This window comes from Elaeis guineensis, chromosome 6, assembly GCF_000442705.2.
Source record: "Elaeis guineensis isolate ETL-2024a chromosome 6, EG11, whole genome shotgun sequence".
Classification (NCBI taxonomy): Eukaryota; Viridiplantae; Streptophyta; class Magnoliopsida; order Arecales; family Arecaceae; genus Elaeis; species Elaeis guineensis.
In genome coordinates, this window is record NC_025998.2 from 14,461,979 (window position 1) to 14,476,401 (window position 14,423).

General features: G+C 38.1%; 1 protein-coding gene across 1 annotated transcript in view; it reads right to left on the reverse strand.

Moving 5' to 3' along the window:
• Positions 1–14,423, reverse strand: part of LOC114913601 (uncharacterized) — a 32,335-nt gene extending 17,912 nt beyond the window's left edge. Inside the window, 5 exon segments of the mRNA XM_073260037.1 lie at positions 1,441–1,954; positions 3,138–3,296; positions 3,299–3,685; positions 13,772–14,274; positions 14,329–14,423. Coding sequence (XP_073116138.1) covers positions 1,441–1,954; positions 3,138–3,296; positions 3,299–3,685; positions 13,772–14,274; positions 14,329–14,423 — 1,658 coding nt within the window.

Sequence of the window (14,423 nt, forward strand, 5' to 3'; positions counted from 1 at the left end):
AGAATGCGAAAGTTTCTCTCTCTACTTTCTCTCTCTAGAAATTTTCTCTCTTCATGGATTTTCTCTCTCTAGAAGTCTTATAGGTTAGTGGAGGATCCTGATACATAGATAAGTCCTAATTTTGGTTAATCCTAAGAGAGGTCCTCGATCTGTGTTATTAGGATCAATTATCGATAATTTTCTCCATATATGATCTTTATATTTGATCAGGGTTATGAAGAGATGATTGTCTGCATATGATATCGAGTGGAATATTTTGTTAAAGAAATTCATAAATCAAAGAAGAACATTGATTTCTGTGTTTGGATCAGTCACCGGTAAAGGTAAGAATCTCTGTACATGATCATCATTATATATGTTATTTTATCAGTGGTTTTATCTCATTGGTTTTGCATCGTTGGATTTGAGATCGATGAATTTGTTATATCTGAGATATTGTTATTTATTTATGTGATTTTGAGCATGAGTATGCTATATCAATACATATGTATCAGCGATTGATGGCATGATTATGTGTATGACATATTTATTTCACTGCAAAAGATGAATTGATTAATGAAGTTAAATATCATAATTTCATGAATATGAAAAGAAAGAGAATTATGGTTTGGACTGGCCTTGTCATGTGGAATAGCTTGCCAGGAGCTTATGCCTGGGACAGCCTCCACAGGCTTATGTGTGGAAGAATATGATCCGAGAAAGATCATGAAGAATCTGATCCGAAAAAGATCATGAATGATTTGATCCGAGAAAGATCATGGCCACTTTGATCCGAGAAAGATCATGAATATTTCGATCCGAGGAAGATCACAGAAATCGATCCGAATAAAAGATCGTCGCATGATCCTGGTAGTCCAAAGCCAAAGCCAAAGCCAAAGCTAAAGCTAAAGCCAAAAAGAAAGGATTAAAGATGATGTGATAATAGAAGAAAATAGAAAGATAAGACATGAAACAATTGTTGAATAAAATTGTTTCACTTATTTAACATATGATGATGCATCTCTTTTGATAAAACAGATAATCTATAAATGTTTGCAGTATTCTGGACAGTGAACATCGACTTTTACGTGTTATTGCCATCATTATTTTCAGATTATATTATTATATTGGTGTGATATGAGAATTTTTACTGGGCTGTAAAGCTCACACCCTTTTATTTTCTTTTTCTTCTCAGAGTTACAAGATGTCCATGGTTGACTATGGTATGGATTTGTGAGTGAGCGGATGCATAGATAGAGTACCGTTGATACCTGATCAGAGGATTGAAGGAATGTTAATTGTAATTATGCAAGTTTTATGAATTATTATTGAAATTAAATATTATGGTTGATAAGGTTGTATTGATTTAATTTGGCCTTGCATATTCTTTAGGGCTTGCTCTAAGGAGTGTGCGGCCATCACGTATCCGACCCGGGTGTTGGGTTCGGGGCGTGACAATACATATCAACTATCTCAGCAACTGATAAAGCATACGCAACTAGATCTGCATATGCATATCTCTGCGGAGGTCTGATTTGTCTTCTCTCCATACCAGTTGCAATGCTATATGGCTCTTGTTGCTGTTGTTCAGGTGCATCCTCTTCTTGATCAGGATCCTGCACCTCATCATCTGGATCACTGAACTGAACTACTGAAGTATCAACCTCAAGCTTCACCTGTTCTCTGACTCCGTGATTTGATTCTGATATTGGCTTCTCCCTCTGACCATCCAGTAAAGCAGACTCATTAAATGTCACATCCCTGCTGATTATTAACCCTGGAGACTTTATATCATTGCACCACAATCTATAGCCTTTCACTCCAGATGCATACCCTAGAAATATGCATTTCTTTGCCCTCGGCTCAATCTTACCATCCCTCACATGAGCATAAGCAGGACAACCAAATACTCTCAATTGAGAGTAATCAGCAGGTGACCCAGACCAGATCTCAAAAGGAGTTTTACACTCAATAGCTGTAGATGGAGATCGATTTACCAAGAAACAGGCTGTATTAATTGCTTCAGCCCAGAAATTGATGGATGAATGATATTTATATAATATTTTATTAAACTATCTTTTAATAAAAATATTATTATTATTAGTTTATAATACTTATTGATATTAAAGAAGTAAATAATGTATAGATTTATAATCTTTATAATCCATAATTATATAAAAAACTATATAAATATTTAATTTAATACATAATTTTATAAATTAATTATTAATAAATTAAATAATTTAAATTTTAGTTTAAATAGTTAATTAATATTATACAAGTAGTTAATTAAAAAATAATAAATATAAATAAAGAAATAGAAGATAATCTAATTATTTAATTATAATTATAAAAATTATATATTAAAATAAAAATATTGACTAATAAAATCTAATAGTATATGATTAATAGTATCTATATAAATATATATAAATAATATGAATAAAAAAATGATGAAATATTATATTTTTATTAAAAAAATTAATGAACAGTAATTTTGTGAATACTAAAATCCATTCTTCAATGCTCGATCCATTCTTCTTCCATCCTTTCAATTTAAAAAAATACAAAATAATGGATCAAAATAGATGGATAATTCTTTCTTTTTTATCCATTATTTTTATAATTTTTTAAATCAAATTATGAATAAAAATTATGTATCCTTTAAATTTCATCCATTTATTCTCTCGTGACTCCAACTAAATACAAGGTAAGTATATTACACATCCTACAAGCGAAAATATCACAGGCTTTGTGATAATATTTATTTATTAAATTATATATATATATATATATATATATATATATAGTACAAAAGGTCAAGTAACTCTGACTCTTTTCACGATGAGCGGTGTCGTCCGGCAATCGACGTCTCGTTAACAACATTAGCATTTATTATCCGAAGAAATAAATGCTTCTTATTAAGATTTGTGTTTAGAAAAATATCTTGGAGGTTCACAAGCATGCGAATTGAAGAAAGGTGCTCATGCTTCAAATATAATTTCTGTGCCTCCTTGCGCGCGTTCATGCGCGCCCGCGAGGGAGAGGGAGAAAGGCTAAAGCTTGCGATGCATGGCGTCCCAGACTATAAGGAAAGAAATCTTTATTTTATGTGACAGACCTTATCGGGCTCTTAGATTAGCAAGCCAAACATGTACAAGGTCGTTGAGAGTTTACCATCCGGAAGTGGAGGCCGCCTTCCAACTTTGCATAAGCCAAGTCAAGAGGGGTGAAGCCGTCACGGTTTACAATGTTGACACGTACGGTTTTGTCCCGTAGAAGAAAATAAACGCCCTCTTGGTCACTATTTTCAATAGTAACGGTGTATTCCCCTTGTAATCCTGATCATTTAATAACTTCCTGAGATTTGGTCTATTGGAGAGAATTTTCTTGACTACATCTAATCTTCTCCTCTGGAAAGCGACATGAAGAAAATTGTTTCCCTCCTTATCTAATAGTTCGTATGTTTGGAAGCATTGTTGTAAAATCTGATCAACTATGCTATAGTTTCCCATCCTAACTGCAATATGTATGGGAAATAAACCATTGGCATCTAATAGGTAGGCCGTAGAGGGATCGTGCTTCAATAATAGCTTCACCGTATCATGATAACCATCCACCACTACATAATGAAGAGGAGTTCTCCCTAATGAATCAACTTGTTTGGCGAGCATTGGCTTCAGTCGCAATAAGTCTTGTGTAATATCTATTATGAAAATATTATGAAAAGTATTGTGAGTACTCATGTTATACAATGTTCATGGTGCTTTCATAAATTAAAAGACAGTTCACTGTATTCCATGCATGTGCTTGCTTTTGTACTTTGCTTATGCATCTAGTAAGACATTTAATCAAATGGAGGATGTTGCAGCCAATCCCCTATCCCATGTCGTCAGTGATGAGCACCTGCAAAACGAAGCCCTCACAAACCAAAATTGTGTCTGGCGGGGATCCTCCGATGCTTAAATTAGTGGAGAGTAGTAAACAGCAGATAAGAATATTTGAAATGACAAAGACTCAGCGCAGAATTGTCTTACCAATACTATTCAATTACCTCCTTTTTATAGATGATTCAGGTGTAACCGTCGAGCACATGGTCTCATTTTTTATGACACTAAATTATCGGATCATAATCATGAAGTTAATAGGCTGTTATACCTACTAATGATCGTGACACATAGTCGATAACCATTTATAATGGTTAGATATGTAGGTTCCGCACATTCCGGCCTTATGTGATCATGAGAAGATATACCAACTATATATCGATAATAGTAGTAGGTCGGTAATCATGGAGATTCGAATAAACATCGATCGATTATTTGATATGCCGATGGTCTTCGATCGAAGATTGACCAAGTTGTCCGTTGTTGGTTGATGATAGCCGACTGTCGGTCAGTCAACTAATTATTAGTCGGAGTCGGAGTATTATGTTCATAAGGCCGATGTAGAGTCGAGTCGGGGGTTAGTTGATTTGTCCCAACAGTTACCCTTCACTCCCAAGTCTAAGGTAGTCTGATGTGTATATTATCATGTGGTCTATTATGTTGGACAAAGAGAGTTATCACATGCTGCCTCGAACCCTGACTTGACTACTAGTATTAATGACTTTTTTGGAGTATGAGAGATCTCCAGCTATTTTGTTGTTTCGATAAATATGAAATCATCATTGGGCCATCATTTCAGAAAGATAATTCGGTGCCAGACGATTTGATTCTGACTAGTAGATTTTGGCCATGTGTCAAAACATCATTGGCTCTAAGCTATTCACGCAGATAACGGTGAAGTGGCATGATCTGGAAGCAGGTGCATCGAACCGTCCAATCGATGATCGATCTTGATGTCGCCACATGTTGATATCTGAAGAGATTCAGATTTGACCGATTTCATCTGGACCGTTGAAGGGTCATATATATATAAAGTCGCTTTCAGCCAGACTTTTACTTTGCATTTGTGACCATCCTCTGCAGCGAAAGGTTCTGTCGATTGTCCCAGTACTAGGAGCTCTTGGGCTTTGTTTCTTGCACCATCTCTGATTTTAGGTTGAGTTCCCTTATCTTCCTCCTTGGGTTTTCTTCTCCTTAGGATTTTCTTTCTTTTTTTTCTTAGTTCTTCATTTTTCATGGCTAGTAGAAAAGCTTCTTCTTCTCGAGATAGTCGGTAGAGAATCCGACCGACGACTCTCCTTCGGGTATGAAAACAAATGCTTCTTTTTTATCCGGACCAAACATTGAACGGCTTCAAAAATAATATTGTATTCCGGAGCATTTCAGCTTTTCGCTCCTGATTCGGACAGTCGGGTGAATTTTCCTCTTCCGGACCAAGTCACAATTTATGTCGAGGACCTTTGGACTGATCTTCGATTCTCGATTCTGGAGTTTGTCTGAAATTTTTTTGATTATTATGGCCTCTATCCTGCTCAGTTGGCTTCGAATTCTATCCGGCTGATCATCAGCTTCGTCCTATTGTGTCAGCTGATACCAATTATTTCTCGTCCTTTTCTTTTTCGATCTTTCTTTATCCTTCATCCTCATTCGAAGATCGAGAGTTGGTGATTCTTCAACCTGAGGAAAGACCTTTCTTTTATCACTAGTCTTCCATCGTCCATTCATGGATGGAAGAATCAATTTTTTTTGTTTCTTCTTCTTTTTTTATATCTGATCTGACTTGATTTATCTTCCACTTTCAGTGGGCGTATGATATGCACGATCTTAAGAGCGGCTATCGAAAGATTGTCAACTTTCATTGATCGTGGATGGATAAGGTGGCAGCTGTCACCGCTGAAAAGAATACTGCCGTCGAACAATTTCAGGCGGCAACTGAGCGGGAGAAAGAACTTCAAGAATAGATCTCCCAAATGACGGCTGACCTACAATCTTTCAGAGCCGAAGTTGAGTCGGCTCGTCAAAATATATCATTTCTTGAGTTGTAGATCAGGAGTAAGAAGCACTCCATCCATCAGCTTCGGTGAGAGAGGGATGGATGCATTGATGAACTTGAAGCCGAATGCGAAAAGCATCGGGCCATCCTGAAAAAGCTGGCACTGGCCGATGCTGAGTCGGCTTCCACGAAAGCTGAAGCAGAGTCGGTAAGGGAAGCCCTAAATCTAGCCATCAAGAACTTCAAAAATTCTGAAGAATTCAAGAAAGAGATTCTCAAAGGCGGATATGCTTCCTACTGCGTCGGGTATGAGGACCGTCGAGATACGGTCAGAAAATTATACCCAGACTTGGACTTGAGCAGCATCATTTCTCCTTGTTCGAAAGATGAAGCTACCGAAGAAGGGGCTGCACCGATCGAAGACGATGCATCGACAGCACTAGAAGCTGTTCCAATCGTCGATGCTGCATCGAAGCAAGGAGATGAAGACAACAACTGGTGATCAGTGTAGCATTATTATTTTTTTTTGTAATCAAAAATTTTATAATCGGACCTTAGGTCCAATTTGGTAACTTTCTTTTAATGAATGAAATTTTTTTTTTTGAAGTACCAACTCTTTCTTTTCTGTGTATCTGCAATGTCATTGAATTGTAGTTTAACTACCGAATATCGATCGACGAGTCGAACATTCAGTAGTAATTATAGAATTATTCGTTAGTCGAATATCAACTGACATACTTTATTTTTTAGGTATTAGGATAAACAATGATAAACCGAATATCCTTCGACTGAATGTAGTCAAGTCAGTATGTCTAGTTATTTGATAAACGATGGCAAATCGAATATCCTTCGACTGACCGTAGTCAAGTCAGTATAGTTTCAATTCGATCTGGAACATATTGGTATAGTATTTTGCTTAGTTAAAATTAAGTCGGCATAAATAGTCGTTCAATTAGAGTCGACTTTTACAGTGAAAAGTCGAGATATAGTCGGTATCGAGATATAGTCGGTATATTGGCTTTTACAGTGAAAGTCGAGATATAGTCGATGTATCAATTTTTACAGTAAAAAATTGAGATATAGTCAATTGAAATTGACTATCCATTTATTGATCTAATATCACTTTGTAGTAGGCCAAAATTTTTGTGATTATGAAATTTAATATTTCATTCTGAGCACTGTATATATGATAACTTTGTTGATAATACATCTTTAAGTTGTCAGCATTCTACGTTCGAAGAATAGCTATTTTTTCAAGAGTTTCCAACCGATATGCACCCGATCTAAGTATCTCGATTATTCTATAGGGTCATTCCCAATTTGAAGATAATTTTTTCTGGTCTAGGGGTCTTGAGACTTCTGCTTTCCTTAGGACCAGATCTCTTGGATAGAAGACCTTCGGCTTAACTTTGTATTATAATATCGGGTTACTCTTTGCTGAATACTGTCATTCAAACTTGAGGTTGCTGTCAAACTTTTAGAAGTAAGTCTAGATCAGCTCTCTGACATTCTGAATAGCTCGGCTCACTATATTTTCCATCTTTGCTGATGGTAATCCGATCTCAAGTAGGATTATCGCTTCTATTTTATAGGCCAGATTGAATGACGATTCTCTCGTTGGTATGCAAGGAGTTATTCGATATGCCCAAAAGATCGGATATAGTTCTTCCACCTGGAGGTATTTAGCTTCATTCAGTCTGGTTTTGAGCCCGTGCAGAATTATTCGATTTGTCACTTCTACTTCACCATTGGATTGTGGATGGCCGACTGATGTGAGTTTGTGCGTAATGTAAAATTTTGCACAGAACTCTTTGAAGTTCTGATTGTCAAATTATCGATCATTATTGATAATGATGGTGTGTGGTAGATCGAATCTGCATATGATTGACTTCTGAATAAAATCTTCCATCTTACTTTCAGTGATCTATACTAGAGGTTTTGCTTCCACCCATTTGGTAAAGTAATCGATGGCGATCACTATAAATTTTCTCTGATCAGATGCCGGAGGGAAAGGATCAAGTATGTCTATTCTCCATTGTGCGAAGGGTCATGGTACAACTACTGATATCAACTGACTGATCGGTTGATGTTGTATATTTACATATTTCTGACATGATTCACACTTTTGGACAAGTTCAGCTACATCTTTCTTCATTGTGGGCCAATAATATCCTTGTCGTAAGACTTTGTAAGCTAAAGACTTGTCCCCCAAGTGATTTCTATAAATCTCTTCGTGAACTTCTCTGAGTGCATAGTCAGCATCTGTCGGTCTCAAATACTCCAGTAAGGGAAGAGAGAACGATCTTTTATATAGTTGGCCATTCATCAAAATATATTGCGAGGCCGTCCATCTAAGTTGTTTGGCTTCTGAAGAGTCTGTTGGTAGAGTTCCATCAATCAAGTACTGAATAATCGGGTCCATCCAGTTTGGTTCATCATTGATTTATAACACTTCTTCGACTTTATCAATACTTGACTGTTCAAAATATTCGACAAATGTCCAATCCAGCGAGTTGAAAGAAGTGGTTGCCAGTCGTGAAAGTATATCGGCTCGAGCATTTTCTATCCTTGAGATGTGAAAGATCTCAAAATATTTTAGAATTGATGTAAGATCTTTCACTTTCTGAAGATACTTCATCATAATGGGATCTCGGGCTTCAAACTCGCCCTTAACCTGCCCAGCAATCAACTATGAGTCGGTGAAGACCTTCAGATTATCAATATCAAGTTCATTGATAATCTTTAAGCTGGCTAAAAGTGCTTAATATTTGACTTGATTATTCGAAGCTTTAAAATTGAACCGAAGAGCATATTCTGTTACAACCCCTTCGAAATTAGTGAGGATGAAACCAGCTCCACTGCCTTATGCATTAGATGCTCCATCAATATATAGCACCCACACCAACGTTAAGTCGAGCTCAAAAGTTGTAGCTTTCTTTATTTTATTGTTAGCTTCATCCTCAGGATTATTATCAGATATTGTACACTCGGCGATGAAGTTAGCCAAAACTTGCACCTTCATCGATGGACATGGATGATATTATATATCAAATTCGTCAAGCTTTATTGCCAACTTTGTCATTCGATCCGAAGTATCAGGTCAGTGTAAAATTACCTTCAACGTCTAATCTATCAAGAAGATAATAGGATGTGTCTGAAAGTACGAACGAAGTCGCTGTGATGATATGATTAGAGCGTAGATCATCTTCTTCGCTCTTGAATATCTTACTTTGGTATTGTGAAGCACTTTGCTAATATAGTAGATTGGTTGTTGAATTCGATTTTCATCCTCCTAGACAAGTACCAAACTAACTACCTTCGTCGAAGTCGCCAAGTAGAGATATAAAATTTCTCCGACCTTTGATTTTATAAGCAATGGTGGAAACGTCAGATATCTTTTTAGATCTTCAAAAGACTATCGACACTCATCTGATCATGAGAAGTCTTTTGCTTGCCTTAAGATTTTGAAAAAGGATAAGTATCTTTTTGCCAATCTTGAGATGAATCGACTAAGTGCGACGATCCTTCCATTAAGCTGCTGTATCTTTTTTTTGGAGCTTGGATGCTTCATATTGATGATAGTCTTTATTTTCTGAGAATTGACCTCGATTTCTCATTACGATACAAGAAATCTAAAAAATTTTTCAGAAATTATCCCGAATGCACACTTGATCGAATTCAACTTCATCTGATGTCGTCGAAGTGTGCTGAAGGCTTCTTCCAGATTTCAAATATGATCAATAGTTTGAGAGCTTTTCACCAGCATATCATCTACATAGACTTCTATATTCCACACAATTTGTATCTTGAATATTTTATTGACTAACTGTTGATAAGTAGCTCCGATATTCTTTAAACCAAAAGGCATTACTTTATAACAATAGATGCCTTTGTCGGTTACGAAGACTGTATACTCTTCATCTTCAGGTGCCATCCGAATCTGATTATAGCCTGCAAAGGTATCCATGAAACTTAAGAGTCGGTGTTCCGAAGTTGCATCAACTAGTTGATCAATTTTCGACAGAGAAAAACTGTCCTTCAAATAAACTTCATTCAGATTCGTATAGTCAATGCAGATCCTTCACTTCCCATCGGTCTTTCTCACCATTACTATATTGATGAACCAATTGAGATAATTAGTTTTTCTGATAAAGCCAGCCACGAGAAACTTGTCGACTTCTTCGTCGATGATCTTCTGCCTTTGAGAAGCAAAAGGCCTTTTCTTTTGTCTCACTGGCTTAACCTTTGGATCAATGTTTAACCAATAGGTTATTATCTCTGGAGGAATACCTGACATATCAGTAGCCGACCAAGTAAAAATATCAGCATTTACTCTGAGTAGATTTATTAGTTGTTGCTGCTCTGGATTAGACAACTGCGATCCAATTTGGACCGTCCTCTCAAGATCCTCTTCTTTTAGTGGGATGGAAACCAGCTGCTTGACTGGTTCACCCCTTTTTTTATTTTCTCTTTGGTCCAATTTATCAATGAACAAAGAATCTTCAGGTTGATTATTCTATGTGAAAATCAGGAAGCAGCGTCGGATAAGTTATGGATCTCCACACATTTCTCCGACTTCATTTCTTGTCAAAAATCAGACTAGCAGATGATATTTTGAGATTACTGCTCTCAGAGTATTAAGATCAGATCGTCTGAATATGGCATTATAAGCCGGGAGAACTCGGACAATCGTGAATGTCAAGAGAACAGTACTCTGTTGTGGTTTAGCTCTGGCAGTTAGTGGGAGAGTAATTTTTTCTTCCACAGTAACTGCATCCCCAGTGAAACTGACTAATGGCATCGAGACTCTCTTGAGTCAATCACTCGATAGTCGCATTCGGAAGAAAATCGAGTAAAACAAAATATCTGTTGAGCTTCCATTATCCACTAAATTTTTTTTTACATCATAGTTTGCTATCGTTGTCGAGACAATGACAGATCATCATGGAAAGTTTGTATTCTCCGAACATATTCTTCCAAAAAAGTAATTACATTATCGAGTCGATATTTCTTTACCGACTCTTCTTTGAAAGTTGCCCCCCAGTTCTTCTGTCGCCCGACGATCATGTTAATTACTCCCGTCGTTGGTTGATTGTTGAGTATCTCTTCAGCTTGCGGCTGAGATTGTTGGTCGATGGGAGATTAAGTCAGACGATCTCGTTAGAATTTTTTGAGGTAGTCTCATTGAATCAGGGCCTCTATCTCATTTCTAGTTAGATGCACTGTTTGGTATTGTGATCGTGATCATGATAGAACCGACAATATTTCTTCATGTCACGGCTCCTCGGCGGTGCTTTCATTAACGAGGGGCATCGTAAATACTCCTCTCCTTTGATCTCCATCAAGATCTGGACATGGAGAGCAAAAAGAGTATAGAAGTCATACCTGCTATAATTGTTCGGCTTCAGACTCCGTCGTCGAGGTGAAGCTCGCTTATTGATAATTGACTGACTTGATTCGGTCAGAGCTTTACTTTTCTTCTATTTTTTCTTCTGATCTTTTTCTTCTATCTGGTGTCGGTCAGAAGCAGCTTCATTTGTACGAATATACTTGTACGTACGCTCTAGAAGTTCAGCATAGGTCTGAGGGAGTCTTGTCTAGAGAGTAAGTAAATCTAGATCCTCTTAGACCCCTCTTCATGGCCAATATGGTCATATCTTCATTGAGGCCCTGATCTCTATTGTGGCCGTATTAAAACGAACCCTAAAATCTCTCAACGTCTCTGTCTCACATTGTTTAATTGAAAAGAGACTGTTTGATGTCCGTAGCAGCCTTCAGCTAGTGCTGAAGTAGGCCACGAAAGAATGCTTGAGCTGCTCGAAGGAGTTAATGCTCTATGGCTGAAGTCCAAAATATCAGGCTCAAGCAGCCTTCCGAATAGTTGCTAGGAAGCTGATGCATAGGAGGACATCGGTTGCCCCCTGAATCATCATGAGAGCCTTATAACTCTCCAAATGATCGATCAGGTCGGTGGAGCTGTCGTATGGCTCCATTTGTGATATCTTGAATCGAGATAGAAGCAGTTCATCCAAGATGCATTGAGAGAGAGGCTAGACAGTGTAAAATTCGTAGTAGTTGGAGGACTTCCGACCTTTCACCTGAAGTCAGACAAGCTGGCAGTTAATTTTTTTGAACTTGCGTTCGTAGTCGTCAAGCCACCGTTGCTGAAAAACTCCATGGGTAGAACCTCCTGAAGAGCTTGAAGATAGAGAAGCAGAAGGCGTCCGCAGTCTTTTTCCCTTTCTGATACTATGTGCTCGAGAAGGAGGGGGAGAATGCCGCGAATGATGGGTGGCATGATGGGAGTGCCAAAAATGTGGTTGCCCATCTCGGTGGGAGTGTTGAGACGATCGCCGCTTAAAAGATAAGAAGGGTGAATATCGTAGAGGATGGCGGCTGTGCCTAGATAGCACTGACTAAGCCACCGGCTCTTCCACTGGTGGCTGCTGCTGCTGCAAAGTTTGTTGCTGCTGGAGACTTTGGACTGCCTCCGTTAGTACCTTCATTTGCTGTATTAATGCAGCAATTTGTGCGTCTGTGGTGATCACAAGATGTGAAGAACTGGACTCTGCCATTGGAGGTGGGGGAGGAACATCTTTCGGATGGAAAAACTGCCTCACCGATCCTGTCGAGTGTTGAGCTCTGATTTTTGACATGATAGATTGTATTCTTCTCCTATCTGGTGCGTCAATCTGCTGCAGCCAATCTCCTATCATCTGTCGTCGGTGATGAGCATCTGCAAAATGAAGTTCTCACAGATCGAAATTGTATCCGACAGAGATCCTCCAATGCTTAAATCAGTGGAGAGTGGTGAACAATAAATAAGAATATTTGAAATGACAGAGACTCAGCCCAGAATTGCCTTACCAATACTGTTCAATTATCTCTTTTTTATAGATGATTCAAGTATAACCGTCGAGCACATGGTTCTGCTTTTTATGACACTAAATTATCGGACCATAATCATGAAGTTAATGGGCTGTTTATGCCCACTAATAATCGTGACACATAGTCGATAACCGTTTATAACGGTTAGATGTGTAGGTTCCATACATTCCGGCCTTATATGATCGTGGGAAGATAAGCTGACTATATGTCGGTAATAGTAGTAGGTCGGTAGTCGTGGAGATCCGAATGAACATCGATCGGTTATTTGATATGTCGATGGTCTTCGGTCGGAGATTGATCAAGTTGTCCGTTTTTGGTTGATGATAGCCGACTGTCGGTCTGTCAACTGATTGTTAATCGGAGTCAGAGTATTGTGTTCATAAGGCTGATGTAGAGTCGGAATCTGGGGTTAGTTGATTTGTCCCAACAGAGAATCATCACAAGAACACTAGAAAAAGAAAAATCAAAGTTTGCTATTTGTTATAAGGGAAGTTATACCTGGTGACCATCAAGGAATGTTGCCAACTGAACCTTGATAGCCTAAATGGGCAGGAGTAGCACCAGCAAAGAAGTGGCCAGGCCAAGTTGATCCACACGATGGCGATGTCTTGGCAGCCGTCGGCCATGTCTGATCCCACCAACATCCTAGCTACTTAAATTTTGGGCTAATATCTCTTAACTAGGCCTAGGTTTTTCCCAGCAAACAATTGTGATTAGTAGTTGCTTAATTCCCACTATCTGGATCTTCTAAAGTTGAGGAAAAGACACCTATGTGGTTTAGCTTTCCTATTATTTGTTTCATAAATTTTTCCATTAAGTGATATAGATCTGTACTTTGCTGGGTGTAGACAGCGGTTGCCCCTACACTCTTAAAAAGGACTTATTTTGCTGTATTATGTGATATGGCTTTCTTGCTTCTTTTGTGTTCTGATCATTTCATAAATGAAATGGTAGTGACGTGCTCACCTTTTCTTTAGGAAAAAAAAAAAAGAGAGAACAATATATAAGTCAAGCACATGGTTACCTTGATTTACGATTGCTACATGCAATGTCATTTTCTTGTTAGGGCCTGCATAAGATGTTAGAGAATCATTCTCCCAGAAGGAGGACCGTAGTAAGGCTTTAGCTACATTGAAGGATCCTATCATGAAGGCCAAATAGAATGGAGACATGTTAGCATTATTCAGCATGGATGCCAATCTAACATCCTCCTCCATCAGTATTTTGGCCACGCACTCATGGTCATATTTGACAGCCTCATGCAAAGCATTAGCACCATTCCTGTTCCTTGCTATTAGCACTCTCATCCATCCGATCCTATACTTCTTCACAAATTGGAGGATGAGGAAGATCATCTTATCATATCCAGCCCTTGCAGTGCAATGCAGCGGAGTGTCAAGCCTCTTATTTAGTGCCACCAAAAGAGATTTCTCTCTACGACAGAGCTCATTGGCAAGCTCCAAATATCCTCGACTAGCAACTACATGGAGGGCCGTGTTGCCCTCCGGTGTTACTTCAAGAGGGCATCTAGTATCTTGTTATATTGCAACATCCTCCGATATTGATATTATAATATCCGACATTGGATCTCCAAATAAAAAATTTTCTTGTCGCAATAATTCATCTAGAATTCTTTTATCTCCTGGTATTGCTGCTTCAAGCAATTTAGGATTCAT